At 42.0% G+C, this 16,355-nt stretch overlaps 1 protein-coding gene across 1 annotated transcript; it reads right to left on the reverse strand.

The window, feature by feature from the left end:
• Window positions 1-1,419: 1,419 nt before the first annotated feature.
• Window positions 1,420-14,874, reverse strand: WBP2 (WW domain binding protein 2). Its single transcript, XM_081899903.1, has 8 exons — window positions 14,715-14,874; window positions 11,101-11,209; window positions 10,328-10,463; window positions 8,105-8,197; window positions 6,823-6,957; window positions 6,196-6,315; window positions 4,834-4,910; window positions 1,420-3,950 (listed from the first exon to the last, which is right to left on the reverse strand). Exons 1-8 carry the CDS (start codon window positions 14,771-14,773, stop codon window positions 3,897-3,899), a joined length of 783 nt encoding a protein of 260 aa, XP_081756029.1. The 5' UTR covers window positions 14,774-14,874; the 3' UTR covers window positions 1,420-3,896.
• Window positions 14,875-16,355: the final 1,481 nt, after the last annotated feature.

A 16,355-nucleotide genomic window follows, 5' to 3' on the forward strand; every position in this document is an offset into this window, starting at 1 on the left:
TTTTTCATTATCACTGAGACGACTATGTCATCTTCCAGTCACATATTATTGAACAATAGACCCCCAGAAACAGACATTGCCACCAATGCCATCATTGCATTAACTCTTTATATCCATCTCTAATCATGGAGGCCTTTGGGCCAGTCACTGTTAGTAACCTTACCCACCAGGCGCTGTGTGTTTAGTGTTGCAAGCCCAATTTTACAGAATTCTTTTCTAGCTGAAATCAGACAGGACCCTGCCCTACTGAATTTCTAGCTCCTGCTGAAGATTTATTTATTGCATCAGACATTTTAAATGAAGTTTGATTTTATACCTCCAATTTTTACTTTTTGTATTGTACCCTTGTAATTTGCTTAGAGACAATTGTGGTTAATGGCATAAAAACTGTTTCAACAAATGAATGCAATATCAAGCGGGTGCCCATCTCTTCAGGTGTGGCACTGCTTACTCCATCTACCTGAAGGCGAAGGTGATGAGAGGTGAGAGCAGACTTCATGGATTCCTTGAACTTACTTCAGGGAGAAACACTCTGAGTTCACCAGCACTAGTATGGTAGGTTGCAAGTCGCCTTCATTTCTGGATATTGAAGTGCCACAATATGCCTCCTAGCAGGAGGAGCAAAAGGTGTGCTAGAGATTCTACTCTAGATTTTTTTCATGCAAGAGCTTCATGGGCCAAAATATGCCTTTTTTCATGAGTGATTTAACAGGAAATCTTGCCTTCCTCTGAAGGGAACTTGAAGGTCATTTCATAACCGCCACCACAGAGCTGCCACGTGGAAGTGTTACTGACAACTCCCATGGGGTGGCTGTTGTATAATTGGAAGCAGTCAGGAGTGTTTCCCCTCTGTAGCATGTACTAAAACCTGCCCATGCCCCACCATCCTTTATTTCGTGAATTTCCCTACCCATACCAGCCAGCGACACAGAGCACTGGTGGGGGAAAGCACATAGTACAATGACACTGGACACATTATGTGTGTCTATTTGGGGGACTGCCACTGAAAACAGCAGCACCATACTTCTTGGAAGGTGTAGTCTCTCCACATCTCGTATGAACGGCAGGTTACAAATGTAATAAAGCGTTTCACAGAAAGGTTTGGAGAGAGGAAGGTGGCAACTTCAGGGTCCATTTTGATCCACCACTCCCTCTTCTGCCTTTCCTCTCCTCCTCACCTCATCTGTTCCTTTGAACCTCTGTTGTGGCTTGCATCAATCTTCTGGTGGAGGAGTGAAGTAAACACACATAAGGGCACAAGAACCATCTGATTCAGAACAGGAGTGTTCAGGGAGAAGAGCACTCTGTGTGCTGAGAGACTTTGACAGGGGAATTAACTTGGGAGTGCTCGATATCTCTATGGTAGAAGGTTTGTTGACAGTCCAAGTTAAAAGACACCCAGTGAAATAGTTAAGCAAATCCAGAAAAAATGATACACTTTATTGTGTTCCACTTGAGTTGTGAATACATTTATGCAAATTCTTTTTTAGCTGGCTTCTGCAAGAATATCTAAAACCATGCAATTTATTTAAACAAGGTCTGATGGAATTAACTAACTCCGTTTTCAGTTGTGACAAAAATCAGTGGAAGACACAGAAAGAGAATCACCCTGCACAAGCAACCCGGGCTTTATTTGTAAAATGACTCTTCCATCTGAAAGCCTGTGAAGGCGATTTCACCACAGCAAAACAGCTGCCCACCCAAATATGCAGTCACAATGAGCCACAGAGAGTTGTTGTAAGTTATCTTTACTTCACAGTCTTGAGCAAATCAAAAGTCAGCCTTGCATTCAGAAGACCCACTTCACATCCATAAGGTATCGATAGAACTTCCCCAAAATACAATTCTTTAAATAATCATTTCTTTACATCACTGCAGTTTAAATAGCAATTCTAGAAAAAAGTCAGTGCATTAGATGGGAAGGGGGCGTGCACACGCATTAACATCACTTGTCAGCTAGAAAGCATTTGAAAATTCAAACTAAGGACTCCAGAAATGGACTTTTGTCTATCTGGTATCTCAGCAAGCTTCATTAGTACAGGGTGTTTTTTGAGCTCCTGCAGGAAACACCTTTCCCACTATTCAAAAAAGCACACAAACTAAATTTGATTCCTGCAGAAACTCAAGATTCTCATCCACTTGGCTGTCACTCAATTTTGCAGCATAGTGCGGTAACTGCAATAAATGCAAATAGGGACATTTTAAAGACTAAACAAGTTTGCACTTCCACCCCCTGGCATAAATCACAAGGTCAGGAATGTTATTCAAAACGAAACAGACAGCTAAGTCAGGGGAGCACAAATCAAGCACTGCAGAGGCATGCAGTTAAGCCATCCTACTTTGCCATAATTTTGGCCACAGATACTACCTGTGTTTTTCCTTGGGACATCTCTGCAGCAACGACAACAGAAAGCAGTTGGCATCCTTTGCTAAGTGGAACAGTGTCACAATGTGCACAAAGCTGGATAAAACTAGGGTGGTCTCAAACACTGCCGGATACCCAGGATCAAAGCAATTGTGAACAGATGCCCCAGGTTTTCTGCATGGGCTCAGTTAGTTAGCATTTGAGAGAGCCATCATTTGAAGCACTTCCTCTGCGTCACAGTTTACAGGGAAAGAGGGAAGATTTTTGTTCAAATCAGATTCTGATTTTATTCTGGTGTAAGTCACAAGTGATGCTAATGAAACAGATTTCTGGTAACACATGCATGCTGGGTCATACAGCTCTGTCAGTATATACCAAATTCCAAATATTCCCGTAAATGGGTTTCTGAGATCTTTGGGAGTCTGCTATGCTCCGTGCATCAAAGGGCTACTGCTATTCAAGACCAATTGCTAATATTCTGCCTCAGAAAGGAAACCGAAGATGCAGAAAACTCCAAGAGGCTTTTCTTATTTCCCCATCTGTCAGTTTAGACATCATCTAAGTTATCCCCAGTCCAGAAGGTGATCTTTCTCTGCCTCTCTGAGTTGAATTAATGGCTTTTGAGCATAAGCAATCAAAGGGGAAATGCTTTGCCTCAGATTATGACATGCTCAGAATGCTAGGGATAAAAAACAAATAAATAAAATCAAACAAAACTAATTAAATAAATAGATCAAAATACAAGCCATCTTCTTCCCTAGAAATGCTTTCAGCTGCTAAGATGGAATTAGTGTTTAGTTTACTGATCAAACCGCATGGTCAAATAAATTACCAAGTTTACCATAGAGGTATGATGTTTTACTGCCAGAACTTTGCAGCCAATGTTTTGTTGTTGTTGTATGAAAGAAAAGGACCAAGATGCATAAGTGACTCAACAGGAATGTTCAAAATTAAAAGACGATGTGTATATTCCACCATACATGCATCTTGCGGAAGAAATGGCAGAAGAGTCCAGTGTCCAAATAGAACCAGATGATCTTGTCAAGAGATCAGTGCACTTCCTTGGTCGCAACAGAGCGGGGTGTCATGCAACTAAGGATTGTCTAGTAGATCACAAAGTTGATTTTCTTCCGAAGTGTCACCACGAAAGAGCTGGTCAACACAGTCAGAGTGTCAACACCTATCTAATTCAATAGCTGTTGGTTAAGTTTTCGGTTTAAGTGGTCTTTGTTCAGGAAGGAACATTCTCCAGGACAGTTGAAAGATGGGATGGGAGAGGAAGAACAAAACTCTTTCTCCATTATATCATCAACATGGAGAAAGAACCATACAGAAGAAAACAATATATTTTTAGTTCTATATATGACAATCCAGGAAAATGTTGGATCTCTTTTCTAATGCCGCACGTATCTACCACTGCTGTTTGTGGGAGTTACGTGTACAAGAGGGAGGTTAAATGGTCCTTACCATTGTCATATCCCTAATCAACATTTAGCCAAATGCCAAAAATGAAGCAGTGTATGGTGGCTGTTTACTGGGTTTTCTTGTCTTCTGGAGGAAAGTAAGGAGGAGGAGGAGGCTGGTCCTAAAATGAGAGAGAGGGAGAGAGATTGTGTGAATTAACTTCAGTTCATTACCTCATAAACAATGCCAACCGCGAAGGAGCAATCCAATTTACTACTTCAGAGCACTCAAACATGTAAATCAAGGTTGGTGAGCCTGTGGTCTGAGGGCTGTATGTGGCCAAATTTTATTAGGATGCAGGGGGTGGAGCTGAAATAGACTGCACAAAAGGAGGAAGAGCAGGGAGCCCCTGTAAGCCCTCTGGCAACAGCATCTGTCTCTCCCCTGGTACTCGCTTTTGGCTGTAGCTCCATTCACCACTGGCACATGCCCCCCCCCCCGAAGTTTCCCAACCCTGAGGTAAATAAATATTGTTAAGCTTGCGAACTCCAAAACAACCTCTGCTCTACAATAAATTCACTAAGGAATGCTATGAAGACTGCATGAAGAGTACTATTCAAGTGATTAACGAGTTATGAGAATATATGAAACATCTTCTTGAACGGACATTTCTTGCATTGAACTAAAGAACCTTTGCCAACCTAGCACCTTCCAGGTGGTGCTGGACTACTGTATCAGCCCCAGCCAGGATTAATAGTTATTGGTCAAGGGTGATGCGAGTTGCCGTCCAAAACTGCTGGAGGGAACCACATCAGAGAAGGCTGCCCTACGGTGGGAAACAAGTCCTGCTCTTTTTTTGCCACCAGAATCTATTTCACAAAATCCTCAATGCATCCCTTGCCCTCTCCTGCTCTTTGACTTCTGCACCCACATTAATTTGTCTTATTTACCAACAGTACAATATGGCTGGAAGAGATGACGAGAGCAAGATGGAATACTATGTGCCCAGTCTTCCCTTCCTTTCTAAGACTGCAATGACATGCAGGGCAAGGTGCAAAGCTTACCATTGGCATGTAGACGTTGTGTGGGTTGCCTGGGTTGTAATAAGCACTTGCAGCAGCTTCTGCAGCCTTGGCTTCAGCTGGAAGAAAATCATCATGGTTAGGTAGGATCAGCATCTGCAATTGCAGCATCTCAGGTAAGGCTCCCTGCCTACTGACATCAGTCAGGCACCTTCACTTCCTCTTTTCAGTGCCTGATAAATACATTTTTTGTTTAGATAAGCGTAGACATCTATATTGAATGCTGGTGCTTGTTTAATCTGTTTTTAGTTTGCCATTCATTGGTTTTTATTTGTTGATGTTTTAAATATTTGTTTTTAACTGCTCTAACTTATCATCTTATTGTTTGGTTCTTTTTGTAAACTGCTTTTTTTTGTAAATTACCGATTGCCAAGCATCAAACTCAGACCCACTGTAGGAATCTGCTGAAAGATCTGTGATTGTATAACAGCAGTTCTGTCCTAAGAGCCAAACGAGAAATCTGTGACAGATTCCAGTTTGGAAAGTTGAATCATTGCCAAACAGCTGCAAAGCGGCAGGAGGGTGCAATTTGAAGTAGAGGAGCGGCAGGCCAGAGGTGCAGTGCTAGATTCTTCCCCCAACAACCTTGTTTCCCAGCCTGGATTCTGAAGCATTTGTCAGGAGATGGAAGTGTTGGTGGAGGAGGAGGGAGAAAGGGGGATTACAGGGATGAACACAGTGGGAAAGAAAAGGTTTAAGTAACTGCCTCCCACCTGTCACTGTAAACTAAGCGCTCTCTGCCATTTTGCAACTCTTCAGTGGTGACACAGATCTGCATCTATTTCAGCCCTCAAAAATTCCTACAAAACCTTCTCTCTGTGTGTCTAGTTCTTGTTTAATCTGTATTACACAGTGACACCAAATAAGCAAAGCTAGTGCTGTTATTATAGCCATGTTATTCTATGTCGTTGCTATGGTAAACCAAGTTCAACCCTTGCCTGGCTTGTCTGATGGAGCAGCTGCTGTGTTTTTATCCCTTTCCTGATGACCCAAAATGTAGAAGAAAATCTCTATTTTCCCTTATTGCATTAATTGCATTTGCAAAGTTGGCAGCGAGGAAACAATCATTTCTTTGTAAACAGATTGTGCTAGCTCTGGAGTTAGAACATGATGTTTAACATGAAACCTCAACTGTACCATTTTTAGAAAGATGCCCTTTAAAGTTTTGCTCTCCAAAACACAACCCCCCTCCCCTTTAGGAAGTTTGCAAGGAGACGCTAAATAAACATTATTCAGGCTGCTTTAAAGACTAGTGAATCCTGCTGAATCCAGGCTTGAAGCCCCTTTACAGATATGTCACTGTTCAGAGGATATGTGATGCAGCCATCCTGGCACCTCTCTTACCTGCTGGAGTCGAAGGAAGGTCTGGACCACTGACAGGCGGTTCCATGGGCCCTGGATAGGGAGGGGGAGGAAGCTGCATGTATCCCATGGCTTCATCCATTGGGGGACCAGGATACAATTCTGCTCCAAGGAAGAATAAAGTGTTTGCAGAGAGAGTTTTGTAATGCATCACTAAACCATATACCTTCTGGCTGATACAATATATCTTAAAACAATGTCTATATTATTAAAAACAGGGAATCTTAGAGGAAGAGCATGTCAGATTCAACCCTGTCACCAGCAAACCATTTTTCTGTATTGTGCCTGGCAAATTATGGCCGATAAAATGCCAAGTTCAAAGTTACTTCACAGCATGATGACTACCTTATGCCATGATAACTACCTCATGGCATCTGAAGACACTTATCATTATGGAAAGTACTAGGAATAGGCTGAGTTTTCTGTGGGAACTCTGTAGTTACTAAAAGTTAAGTGCTTTCAAGCAAAACAAAAGTGGCCCACATTTAACAAGGGAGTAGCCAGAAATCAAGACAAAGCAAATGAGCTCTATTCTTTTCTCTCATTTTCAATTTTTAAAAAATAATTATAATTTAACTAGATTTTCCCTCTCCCACTTTCAATACTCACCCGGAGGTGGTGGTGGATATGGATACCCCGAGGGAGTAGGGTATATCCCATTGGCAGCAAGTGGTGGGAAGGTATAGCCCCCATTCGGCATGTATGAATAACCATAGGCTCCATTGGGGACCTCACCCCTTGAGGCTGCAAAACAAAGGAAAGGAAATTATGATCAGTGTCCGTTTCAAAAACACTATAGGGCACCAACTTCAACAAATTTGAAACTCGCTATTATAATGTCAAAAAATCTGCAGTGGGTGAGAGGAATAAATTAAACGGCTTGCCATATCTTACAACACCACCATGAAATCTTAATGAGTTCGGAGCACGCGCTGTACAAAGATCTTAGTTGGCATGAGGAGTCTGGTGCAGTAGGAAAAGAGGAAATATTCAGCAATGTAAATTGTCTGGCCTGATGCCTAGTGTTCATGCACCCCTCAGGTGGGGATGGAGGGAAAGATGACAAGAAGAAATGCTTTACTGAGCAAATAAGCCAAGGAAGGAGACCCAGCTCCCATAACTATCAGCCATTTTGAAGAATTGGGAAGCAGCAGGAGCGGCTGACTAAAAAAGATGTTGAGGAAAAAGGCAGCAATGCATATTAGGGAGTTGGAAGGACTTTGGACTGTCCTTTGATAATCAGCGTGTATAAGGAACAACAGGTCATAATGGCAATGAGCTAGGGTGGAGGAGAGAAATCCTGTTTGAAGGGCTAGGTCAGGTGTGAAAGCATCTATTGTGCCTGCCTAGTGCCACACATAATAGAGTGTCTCTGAGATGCTGAATACCAAGAGTGGCTTTGTTTTTTGCAAATAGGGTCAACGAAAAGCTGCAACTTTGTTGTTGTTGTTTAGTCGTGTCTGACTCTTCGTGACCCCATGGACCAGAGCACACCAGGCACTCCTGTCTTCCACTGCCTCGCGCAGTTTGGTCAAACTCATGTTGGTAGCTTCGAGAACACTATCCAACCATCTCGTCCTCTATTTCACTATGGCTTTCACTTTACTGATTCTGTAGCTACAATAGCTGTTATTTTCTCTCCTAGTAGGAGAAGCTTTCAAAGCAAGCTATTCAATCAAAGTACTGTCAAAGTTCAATTTTACCCCAAACCCTTAGAATTTCTCAAATAACTTAAATCACTCAGCTATATTTTAATTTTTCTCTCTCTGCCTTTCTCTCCAACACACACACACACACACACACACACACACGCACACTCCTTCTTTTCAGCAAAATATATTCAGACTATATTTAGCGGAACTGGCTTCTTTTACCAAAAACCAGTGAGTACCTTGAGATGCTACTTGCAGCATACGTTGTCCAAATTCAATGGCACCTCCTGCGGAGAACGTCATTTTGAAAGTTGTGGATCCTTCCCAACCTCCTAGGGAAAAGGGAAAATAAATGTAAGAATGGAATGGGAGTATCTGTTATCAGGCTGTTCTATAAAGCAAGTGTTATTCAGTATCCAAACATGAAGATTTGTTTCTCTTTAATTTGCCTTGAGACTAAGTAATGCACTTCTCTGATGTGAAGAGTTGATATTCTTTTGTATATGAAAAGAATGGCTTGTAATATTTGTTTTTATCAAGCTGGAAATTTGCTGGTATTAAAAATGGTTTAAAAACAAAAACCACCCATCTCTGATTTATGTAATTTATCATAAAAGTAGAGTTGCAATTTTCTGGATGCAAAACGTAACTTGGCTTTTATCTTATCTTAGGTCCTTAAGACGGTTGCAAGCTGAGTGGAGTCAAAAGACTGAAAGGTACATGAATTTGAAACACATCCCTTAGAATGCGGTAAAAGGACAACAAAGGACAACAAAATTCTGTCTGCCAACCTTAAATATCAACAAGATTAGATTTATTCTGAGTCAGCAAGGGCAAATTCAATTTGCTAAAAAGACAACTCCCCTCACTAGCTAGCCACAGATCAGTCTGGAATTATAATCATTTGACGAGAAATTAAATGGGAAGTATATCATAAGGCTCACAAAAGATCCCTTTGTTTAAAGAAATAAAATTAATGATAAGAGAACTTCCCATTTTAGAAACAGAGTATATCATCCAGGCCACTGCTGACAATACACTACATGTGACTAAGTGTCTATTAAACTTGAGACACAAGTATGTGTGGAGGCAATATATTCATAAAAGGGAACAGTTCTGGGGAAGTGTCTTTAGAATTGCCGCCTTTTAATACATTGTAAGAATGACAGAAGTCAGAGTGGGATGGAAGATTGCTAATCTAACTTTTTGCAAAAGCCTCTCTCATGCTGTACAGAAGCAAATGCTGCTCAAGTGCTTTTTAGTGAATTAAGTTTGAGGTTTGAAATGAAGAAATAGAGTTACACAGACAAAAGAGATAAGGCTACAGCCAAGATAAAGTTATAGCTCAATTGCCTTTCTTAAATCCTCTGGGACCTGGACTGCTGTTCATTGTGAGCCATTTAAGGATGCTAAATAGATAAAATAATTTGGCTGATTTATTTAGTTTTATTATCTGCAAAGTGGAGCATGAGCTCATTTTTTCCTGTGACATCCTGCTTCATTAGAAGTACAAAGGTAGAGAAGGAATGGGACAAAATTTTCCTTAGTTTTGTTACCAAAAAAAGAGTTTTGACACACTGAATTTTGAACTTTTCCGACATACCTAGTTGAGCTCAACTGCTTGCAAGTAAAGTTAGAAACCATTTCTGCAAATGTAATCCCAACTCTCTCTAAAGACCTAACTGGACAGATTAAAATAATCAATACTGCAGTTCTGGCATGTACTTCTGTTGTTGTTGTTGTTTAGTCGTGTCCGACTCTTCATGGCCCCATGGACCAGAGCACGCCAGGCATTTCTGCCTTCCACTGCCTCCCACAGTTTGGTCAAACGGCATGTACTTCTAGAAATGCAATATTTGTTTTTTCATAGAACTAATATTTTTGGCAAGGACTAGGATAAAGAATGACGAGAACAGGACAGGAAGAAATGTGTGGGTTCAGTGAATTCTTTACAGGAAGTTCTGAAGGCCAAAGGGAGGGGGTGCTCCCATACAATTATCCACTCTCTTAATACTGCAACTTGGGGTCCTCCAATAAAACGCACTGGGCTAACAGAAGGTTCAGGATGCATGCATATTCAGTATCTTTTGACACAAAGCATGACTACTCTTAAGGATTTTACTAGCAGAAGATACTGTAGTGGCTCCCCAAGCGCACAAAGTTTTTAAAACAGATTTAGAAAAATCCATAGCTAAAAATATAAACCACCATGTTTAAACTGGTGCAGAATCATCAGATTCTGGAGCATCTGACAGGCCAGTGGTGGAGATGAATGCTGGAATAAATGCTGTTTCATCAGATCCAGCACTGCAATTCTTACGCTCTTCAGAGAAGTTTGTTGCTGGTAATAAAGCTGTCATGTGGTCCATAAGAATCCAAATTCTTTGCTAGTTCTTCACTTTCTAATTCAAGTCAGAAACTGAATGCATCACCAAACACAATGGCTTTGGTATGATACCCACCTCCTGCCTCTGCTTTCACTTCCCCCTTGATGTAATTTGCTCCAAAAACTGGTTGTTTAATCTCACATTCTTTCATCAAATAAAAGGGCATCATGAAAGACTGCATTGCATCTTTTCCTTTAGACACAAAGATAACCTGCAGGCAAAAAGAATACATCTCCTTTAAAAGGTACATTTAGCATCAGAATAAAAAGCCATCTTACTGTTAGAAGCTAAAATCTGAAAAACTAAAGTGGGCTTTCAAAATGAAGACTTTCACAGGTCATGTATTCATTAGAACAATAGCCAAGCCATTCATTCAACTGATACTACTGATGCAGCAATGCATTTCAGAAACACACATAAGCTGCCATTGTTGCTCACCTCTTTCCAGAAACTTTCATAGCACCCCCCCTCCCGAAGGTTAATGGATTCATTACGTGAACATGCGTAGCCCTGGAAAAATCCACCTCTCACGGTACTTCCAAGTAACAGGAGCCACTCACCCTCCCCACCCTGGGACCATGTGGAAAAGGGCAAATAAGAAATTGAATTTATTACCATCATCATATCCATTATATCTCCTCCTCTCCATCCAACCCTCCTACTTCTTTGCATCAATATGCTTGGCTTCACAAGTAAAGATATTTCAGATAGCTAGCTGGGATTCAAAACGTCAATTTATCATGGAGCTTCAGAGGAAAACAAGCACTGAAGAATCATGTGGTCTGTTTCTATATTCTTCACTCTTCATATTAGAATTTTACATACCAAATACATGTTTGCCAACTTACTCGATATGGGGTCATGAAGACACTGCCTTTCTTGGTCCCTTTGAATGCATCTGGCATGTGTTCCATATCATGGAATGTCATTTCAATGTGATCGTAGGTCATCAAGATGCTATACACACACAAAAAGAGGTGTTTGGTACACGGATTCACTCTTTAGTAATGATTTCTCTATAGGTTAGATAACGTGGGGTTTGACAAATTTCAGATCATCACCGAGCCTCATTCACCAAGTGAAACCCATATGCAATGTGTCCATGTTACTAAACACATGTACAAACATGCTGATTGTCTGTTGGGTTGAACAAAAAGAAATAGGAGAGTGAACACAAAACTGACACAAAATTTAATTAGCACAAGAGGCATAGCAACAGCAAAGCTGGTATCTTTGACTCATATTCAGCTGTTCAGATTGAACACAGGAGGGCTAAATGTGCACAGGAGCCCTCATTGGTAAATGTACTGGCCCCACAGCCAATGTACTCAGCACATTGGATGTACCCCCTTCCACCCCAAAAATAATCATATGAAGGGGGCATCTAACCATGTTCAGGTGAATGTGGTTAAGAGCTTCCACACAATCAGGAATCCTGTACAGTCAGGATTCCTGATCTCACAGAGGCTTCTAACTGCAGTCAGCTGAACAAACAAATGCCCACTTCAAACCTTTACACTAAAAAGTTGGGGGGGGGGTGCACCTGGCATGCAGAGAATGTGGGAGGCAGAGTCAGCACACATCCATTATTCTATACAAATTTAGCTCTCCGGCGATCAGGCTGAACTCCTGAACAGGGCCATGACACTGCCAGAACTATTCAACTTGCAATGGCAACTTTTGTTCACTCCATATTTTACATGTCCCAACAGGCAATATCTTATCAAGAAGGGCCTACATACAGTGTGGGAATTCCACATGGCTTTTTGTGGTGGTGGTGATTTTATGAGCCATTTCAGTGTACAGTGGTACCTCGGGTTACATATGCTTCAGGTTACATACGCTTCAGGTTACAGACTCCGCTAACCCAGAAGTAGTTAACCCCTCGGGTTAAAAACTTTGCTTCAGGATGAGAATAGAAATTGTGCTCCAGCGGCACGGCAGCAGCAGGAGGCCCCATTAGCTAAAGTGGTGCTTCAGGTTAAGAACAGTTTCAGGTTAAGAATAGACCTCCAGAACGAATTAAGTACTTAACCCGAGGTACCACTGTAACCAGTTTATGCAATATGAACACAAAGATCACTTCAAGTCCCACCGGACCCCTACTCATCTACATGACTGTTAGGAAACACTGTGACTATATAGTTTGAAAGAGGGGAGGTACTGTCATTGGCATTGTCTAACATTGTAGGAACCTGTGAAACTGATGATGGTGTATAAACTGCTCTGCAATGTTCAGTTAATAAATCATATAATAGGGCTCTATGCAGGTGAATTTTCACCATCTCATTTCTGCTCTTCCAAATATGCTCCTGTTCCATCCCTCCATTGTCTTTGGCCACCACCATCTGCAGCACATTTATATACCCTGCAACAAACTCTGCCAACTGTTTCAGGAAGAAAAACATACACAGAGGAAATTGTTGATATACCCATGTGTGTGTGCTGCCATCTCCAGGGTGCAGTGCTGCTTTTCATCCATATTTGTGCTGTGCCAAGCAGTTGCTGCCCCACAGCATTTTGCTACAAATACAGGGAGCAGCAGGAGGTGAAAGGAAAATAATAGTGAGGAGAGGATAGGGGAAAACACCTCCTTGAAAATGTATTTGCAATACTGTACAGTACAAAGATGGCATCTGTAAGCCTTCCAGTTGCTAGTTTCACTTGTAGATGTAATCCCTTTATACTATGACTTAATAATTTAAACCTCAGGGTTTGTAAAGAATAGATTCATTCCTACAGCAGAAGTGTATGAAGCACCAAATGTGATAGCTCCTTCTGCAGTATTCCCATTACATAAACTGGTACTAGCAAGAGGCAACAGCAACCTTGGAATTTAATTTCCTACTGTGGAAGATTAGAGCTCAGCATTAATTACTTCCACGTCTGGAGAAGATGAGCAAAGGCTGTGAAATCTTATCTACAGACATGACAAAGTTGTGAAATCCGATATGAGGAGTAACCAAGACACTTAATTACAAAAGGGCAGAACAAAAAACGTGAGAGTGGTAGAGGGTAGCTCCTTCTGCCAGATGCCCATGAACTCACAGGTAATGTCAACTTTCTAAACAACCAAATATTATGAAACTGCATATTCTTGTGTTCCTGCCCTCCAGCATCCTGGATCTACTACCTGGCTGTGGATACCAACTACTCATTGGTCCCATTTGCACTATGCATTTAAAGCACTACATCACTTTAAAAAGTCCTGACTTCCTCCAAAAAATCCTGGGAACTGTAATTTGTTAAGCTGCTGAAAGTTGTTAGGAGACCTTTATTCCTCTCACACAGCTACAATTCTCAGAGTGGTTTAGCAATCAATCCCAATTAGAAGGGAACCTGAATCTTAGAGAGAAACAACTGCAAACCCTCAACTGCGAAACCTCGGAAGGAACATTAATGAACTTGTGAAAATAGAGGGGGGAAAGTGTTGTCTCTCCTTCCTTCAAAATGCTCAGGACAGCGAGATTAAATTGTGGCGTGTTCAAAATAGACAAGAGGAAACGCATGGTTAATTGACAGCAAGGATGAGGATGCTACGGCCCTCCAAACGTTGACAAGACTCCTAACTCCCAGCAGTCTGGGAAAATGGAAGTTGAAGTCCAACAGAATTTCTAGAGGTTCCCCTACCCCAGCTTACAGAAAGAGTCACCACAAATCACTGGGAGCAAAAATGCTTTCAAAACACCACCCTAGACTCCATTGATTTATAGATTTGTGTCAAGGGTGGAAGCTCAGTACTCAGGCACTGTAGCAGACCTTCAACTAGCAGGTATGCTTTGGAGCAGAGACAAAACACATCGGGTTAGCGAGCTTCCCAAGGACCCCTCGCTGCCCTAGTTTTTGTATTAGTCCTCCCCCCACCCCACTCGTCCAAAGGGTTGGGGAAACAGTTGCAAACTTCTTCCTTTAATCCAGAGAGCAGCAGTAAAGGTGCCGTTGCCCGAATCCCCCAACAGGATTCAGGGTTTTAATATTTCCAGAGAAAGTAAGAAAAGACGGACGGGCCGAGCGAAATGGGAAGGTAAACATTTGCTGCCCCGCCCCTGGGTGGGGCGACCCCCATCAGACGCAGCGCTATACACGGCATATATATATATATATATATATATATATATATATATATACACACACAGTGGTACCTCAGGTTAAGTACTTAATTCGTTCCGGAGGTCCGTTCTTAACCTGAAACTGTTCTTAACCTGAAGCACCACTTTAGCTAATGGGGCCTCCTGCTGCTGCCGCGCCGCCGGAGCACGATTTCTGTTCTCATCTTGAAGCAAAGTTCTTAACCCGAGGTAATATTTCTGGGTTAGCGGAGTCTGTAACCTGAAGCGTATGTAACCTGAAGAGTATGTAACCCGAGGTACCACTGTACACACACATATATATATACACAGACAACGCAGTAAGGGAACAGAAGCGGCCAAGTGCCGTCCACACAGCCGCCGCACCCGCTCACCTTTCGCTGTTATTGACAATGACGCCGCCCCCCTCGGAATGGTTCCTGTTCAGCGCCATGGCCGCCAAGCAGTTGAGGGACCCCCTGAGGCACACGCTCCCGCCGCCCTCCGCAGAACGATGTTGTGAAGAAAGCGCTGCGCAGGCTCTGCTCACGGCTTCCGGCGTAGCCGCGCTCCGGGCAAAGCAGAGACCGGAAGAGGGCGGGAGGAAATGGAGCATGATGGGAAATGTAGTTCGGCGCTGGACTGTCTGAGAACGGCTGCTGCTGTTGCTGCTGCTGCCGCTGCTGCCGCCCATAGCTGTCAACCTTCCCTTTTTTTTGCGGGAATCCCCTTATTTCAGCGCCGTTTCCCGCTGCTATCCCAGATTGTTAGATATCCCAGAGACTGTCCCCGGGACAGGTGAGGCTGCTGATCCCTTATTTTCAACTCCGAAAGTTGACAGCTATGCTGCTGATCCCTTATTTTCAAATCTGAAAGTTGACAACTATGCTGCCGCCGCCGTTTGAGAATCAAAATAAAAATAAACCTTTATTACGCAAAAAAAAAAGAGAGAGAAGGCATGTACTTTTGTAAACCAAGAAAATCTTTTTTTTTTTTTGAAAAAAGAATAAAAAAAGACTTGATGCTGGTCTCGTGGTTGTGGAAAAAAGGGAAATCTTGTTGCAGATATGGTTGGAGTTACAAACTGTGCAGCGCAAATGGCTCGTTTGATGCTAGATTGTTGTAAAACCTGAAACCCTGGGAGAGGGAGACATTTGTGTCCCTCGTGGGACTCATGACTTAAGCTCTTGTCCTTTGTACTTCACTTGAGCCCTGCCATGGGGGGGGGGGGGGCTCAAATTACAGAAATGTTCTCCTGAGTTGTTTTGCCTAACCAGTTGTTTTACCCAACCTGTGGCACTGAAGATGTTGCTGGACTTCAGTTCTCATCATCCTGTGTCATTTTAATGTAAAGCTTAAATTATACTGGATAGGGACAGTGGGTTCTGGGCTACAAAAACATAATAAAATGTAAGTCTTTAAAGTGCCACACGGCTTGCCTCTTTTGTGTTTTGCTATAGCAAATGAACTCTGTTGAAATTTGTCTTGTCTCCAAATTTGTTTGTTTCTCACTGTGTATAATAAACTGGATTAATTCTATGAAGACCACATAAATAGGAAGCAGCAGTGGTCATATGAATCAAGTAACTTGATTTCTGGTGTTTCTGCCAAACAGAACAGCTGCAATTCACAGCAGGTATTTAACCTTTTAAAATATATATATATTGGCACTTTAGTGATTTTATAAGCTATTTTTACTACTATTTTAGTTTGTTGTGGTTTCATGCCATTTTTTTTTAACAGAGAAGTTTCCTGGCTGGCTCAGTCACATGGCTAAAACACACATTTTTCCAGGGCTTTAGTCCAAATTAAGAGGCTGTAAGCGAGAACTGGATGTACATCCACAACTGATCCCTCACTAGCAATTGTGGTAGAGTTGGCAAGCCCTATTCCAGAGAAGACTGGAGTTGCAACAAAATGGAAACTGGATTATTTTTAATTTTTAGCCAGTTTGGCAGAAATAAAATTTGTGATTGGTCATTATGAGAGAGCAACAGCTGTAGCTTTTTAGCCCGTCTTAATCCCTTGGTTTCAGA

Source organism: Podarcis melisellensis (genome assembly GCF_964234715.1).
Source record: "Podarcis melisellensis genome assembly, chromosome: 2".
In the NCBI taxonomy this organism is placed as follows: Eukaryota; Metazoa; Chordata; class Lepidosauria; order Squamata; family Lacertidae; genus Podarcis; species Podarcis melisellensis.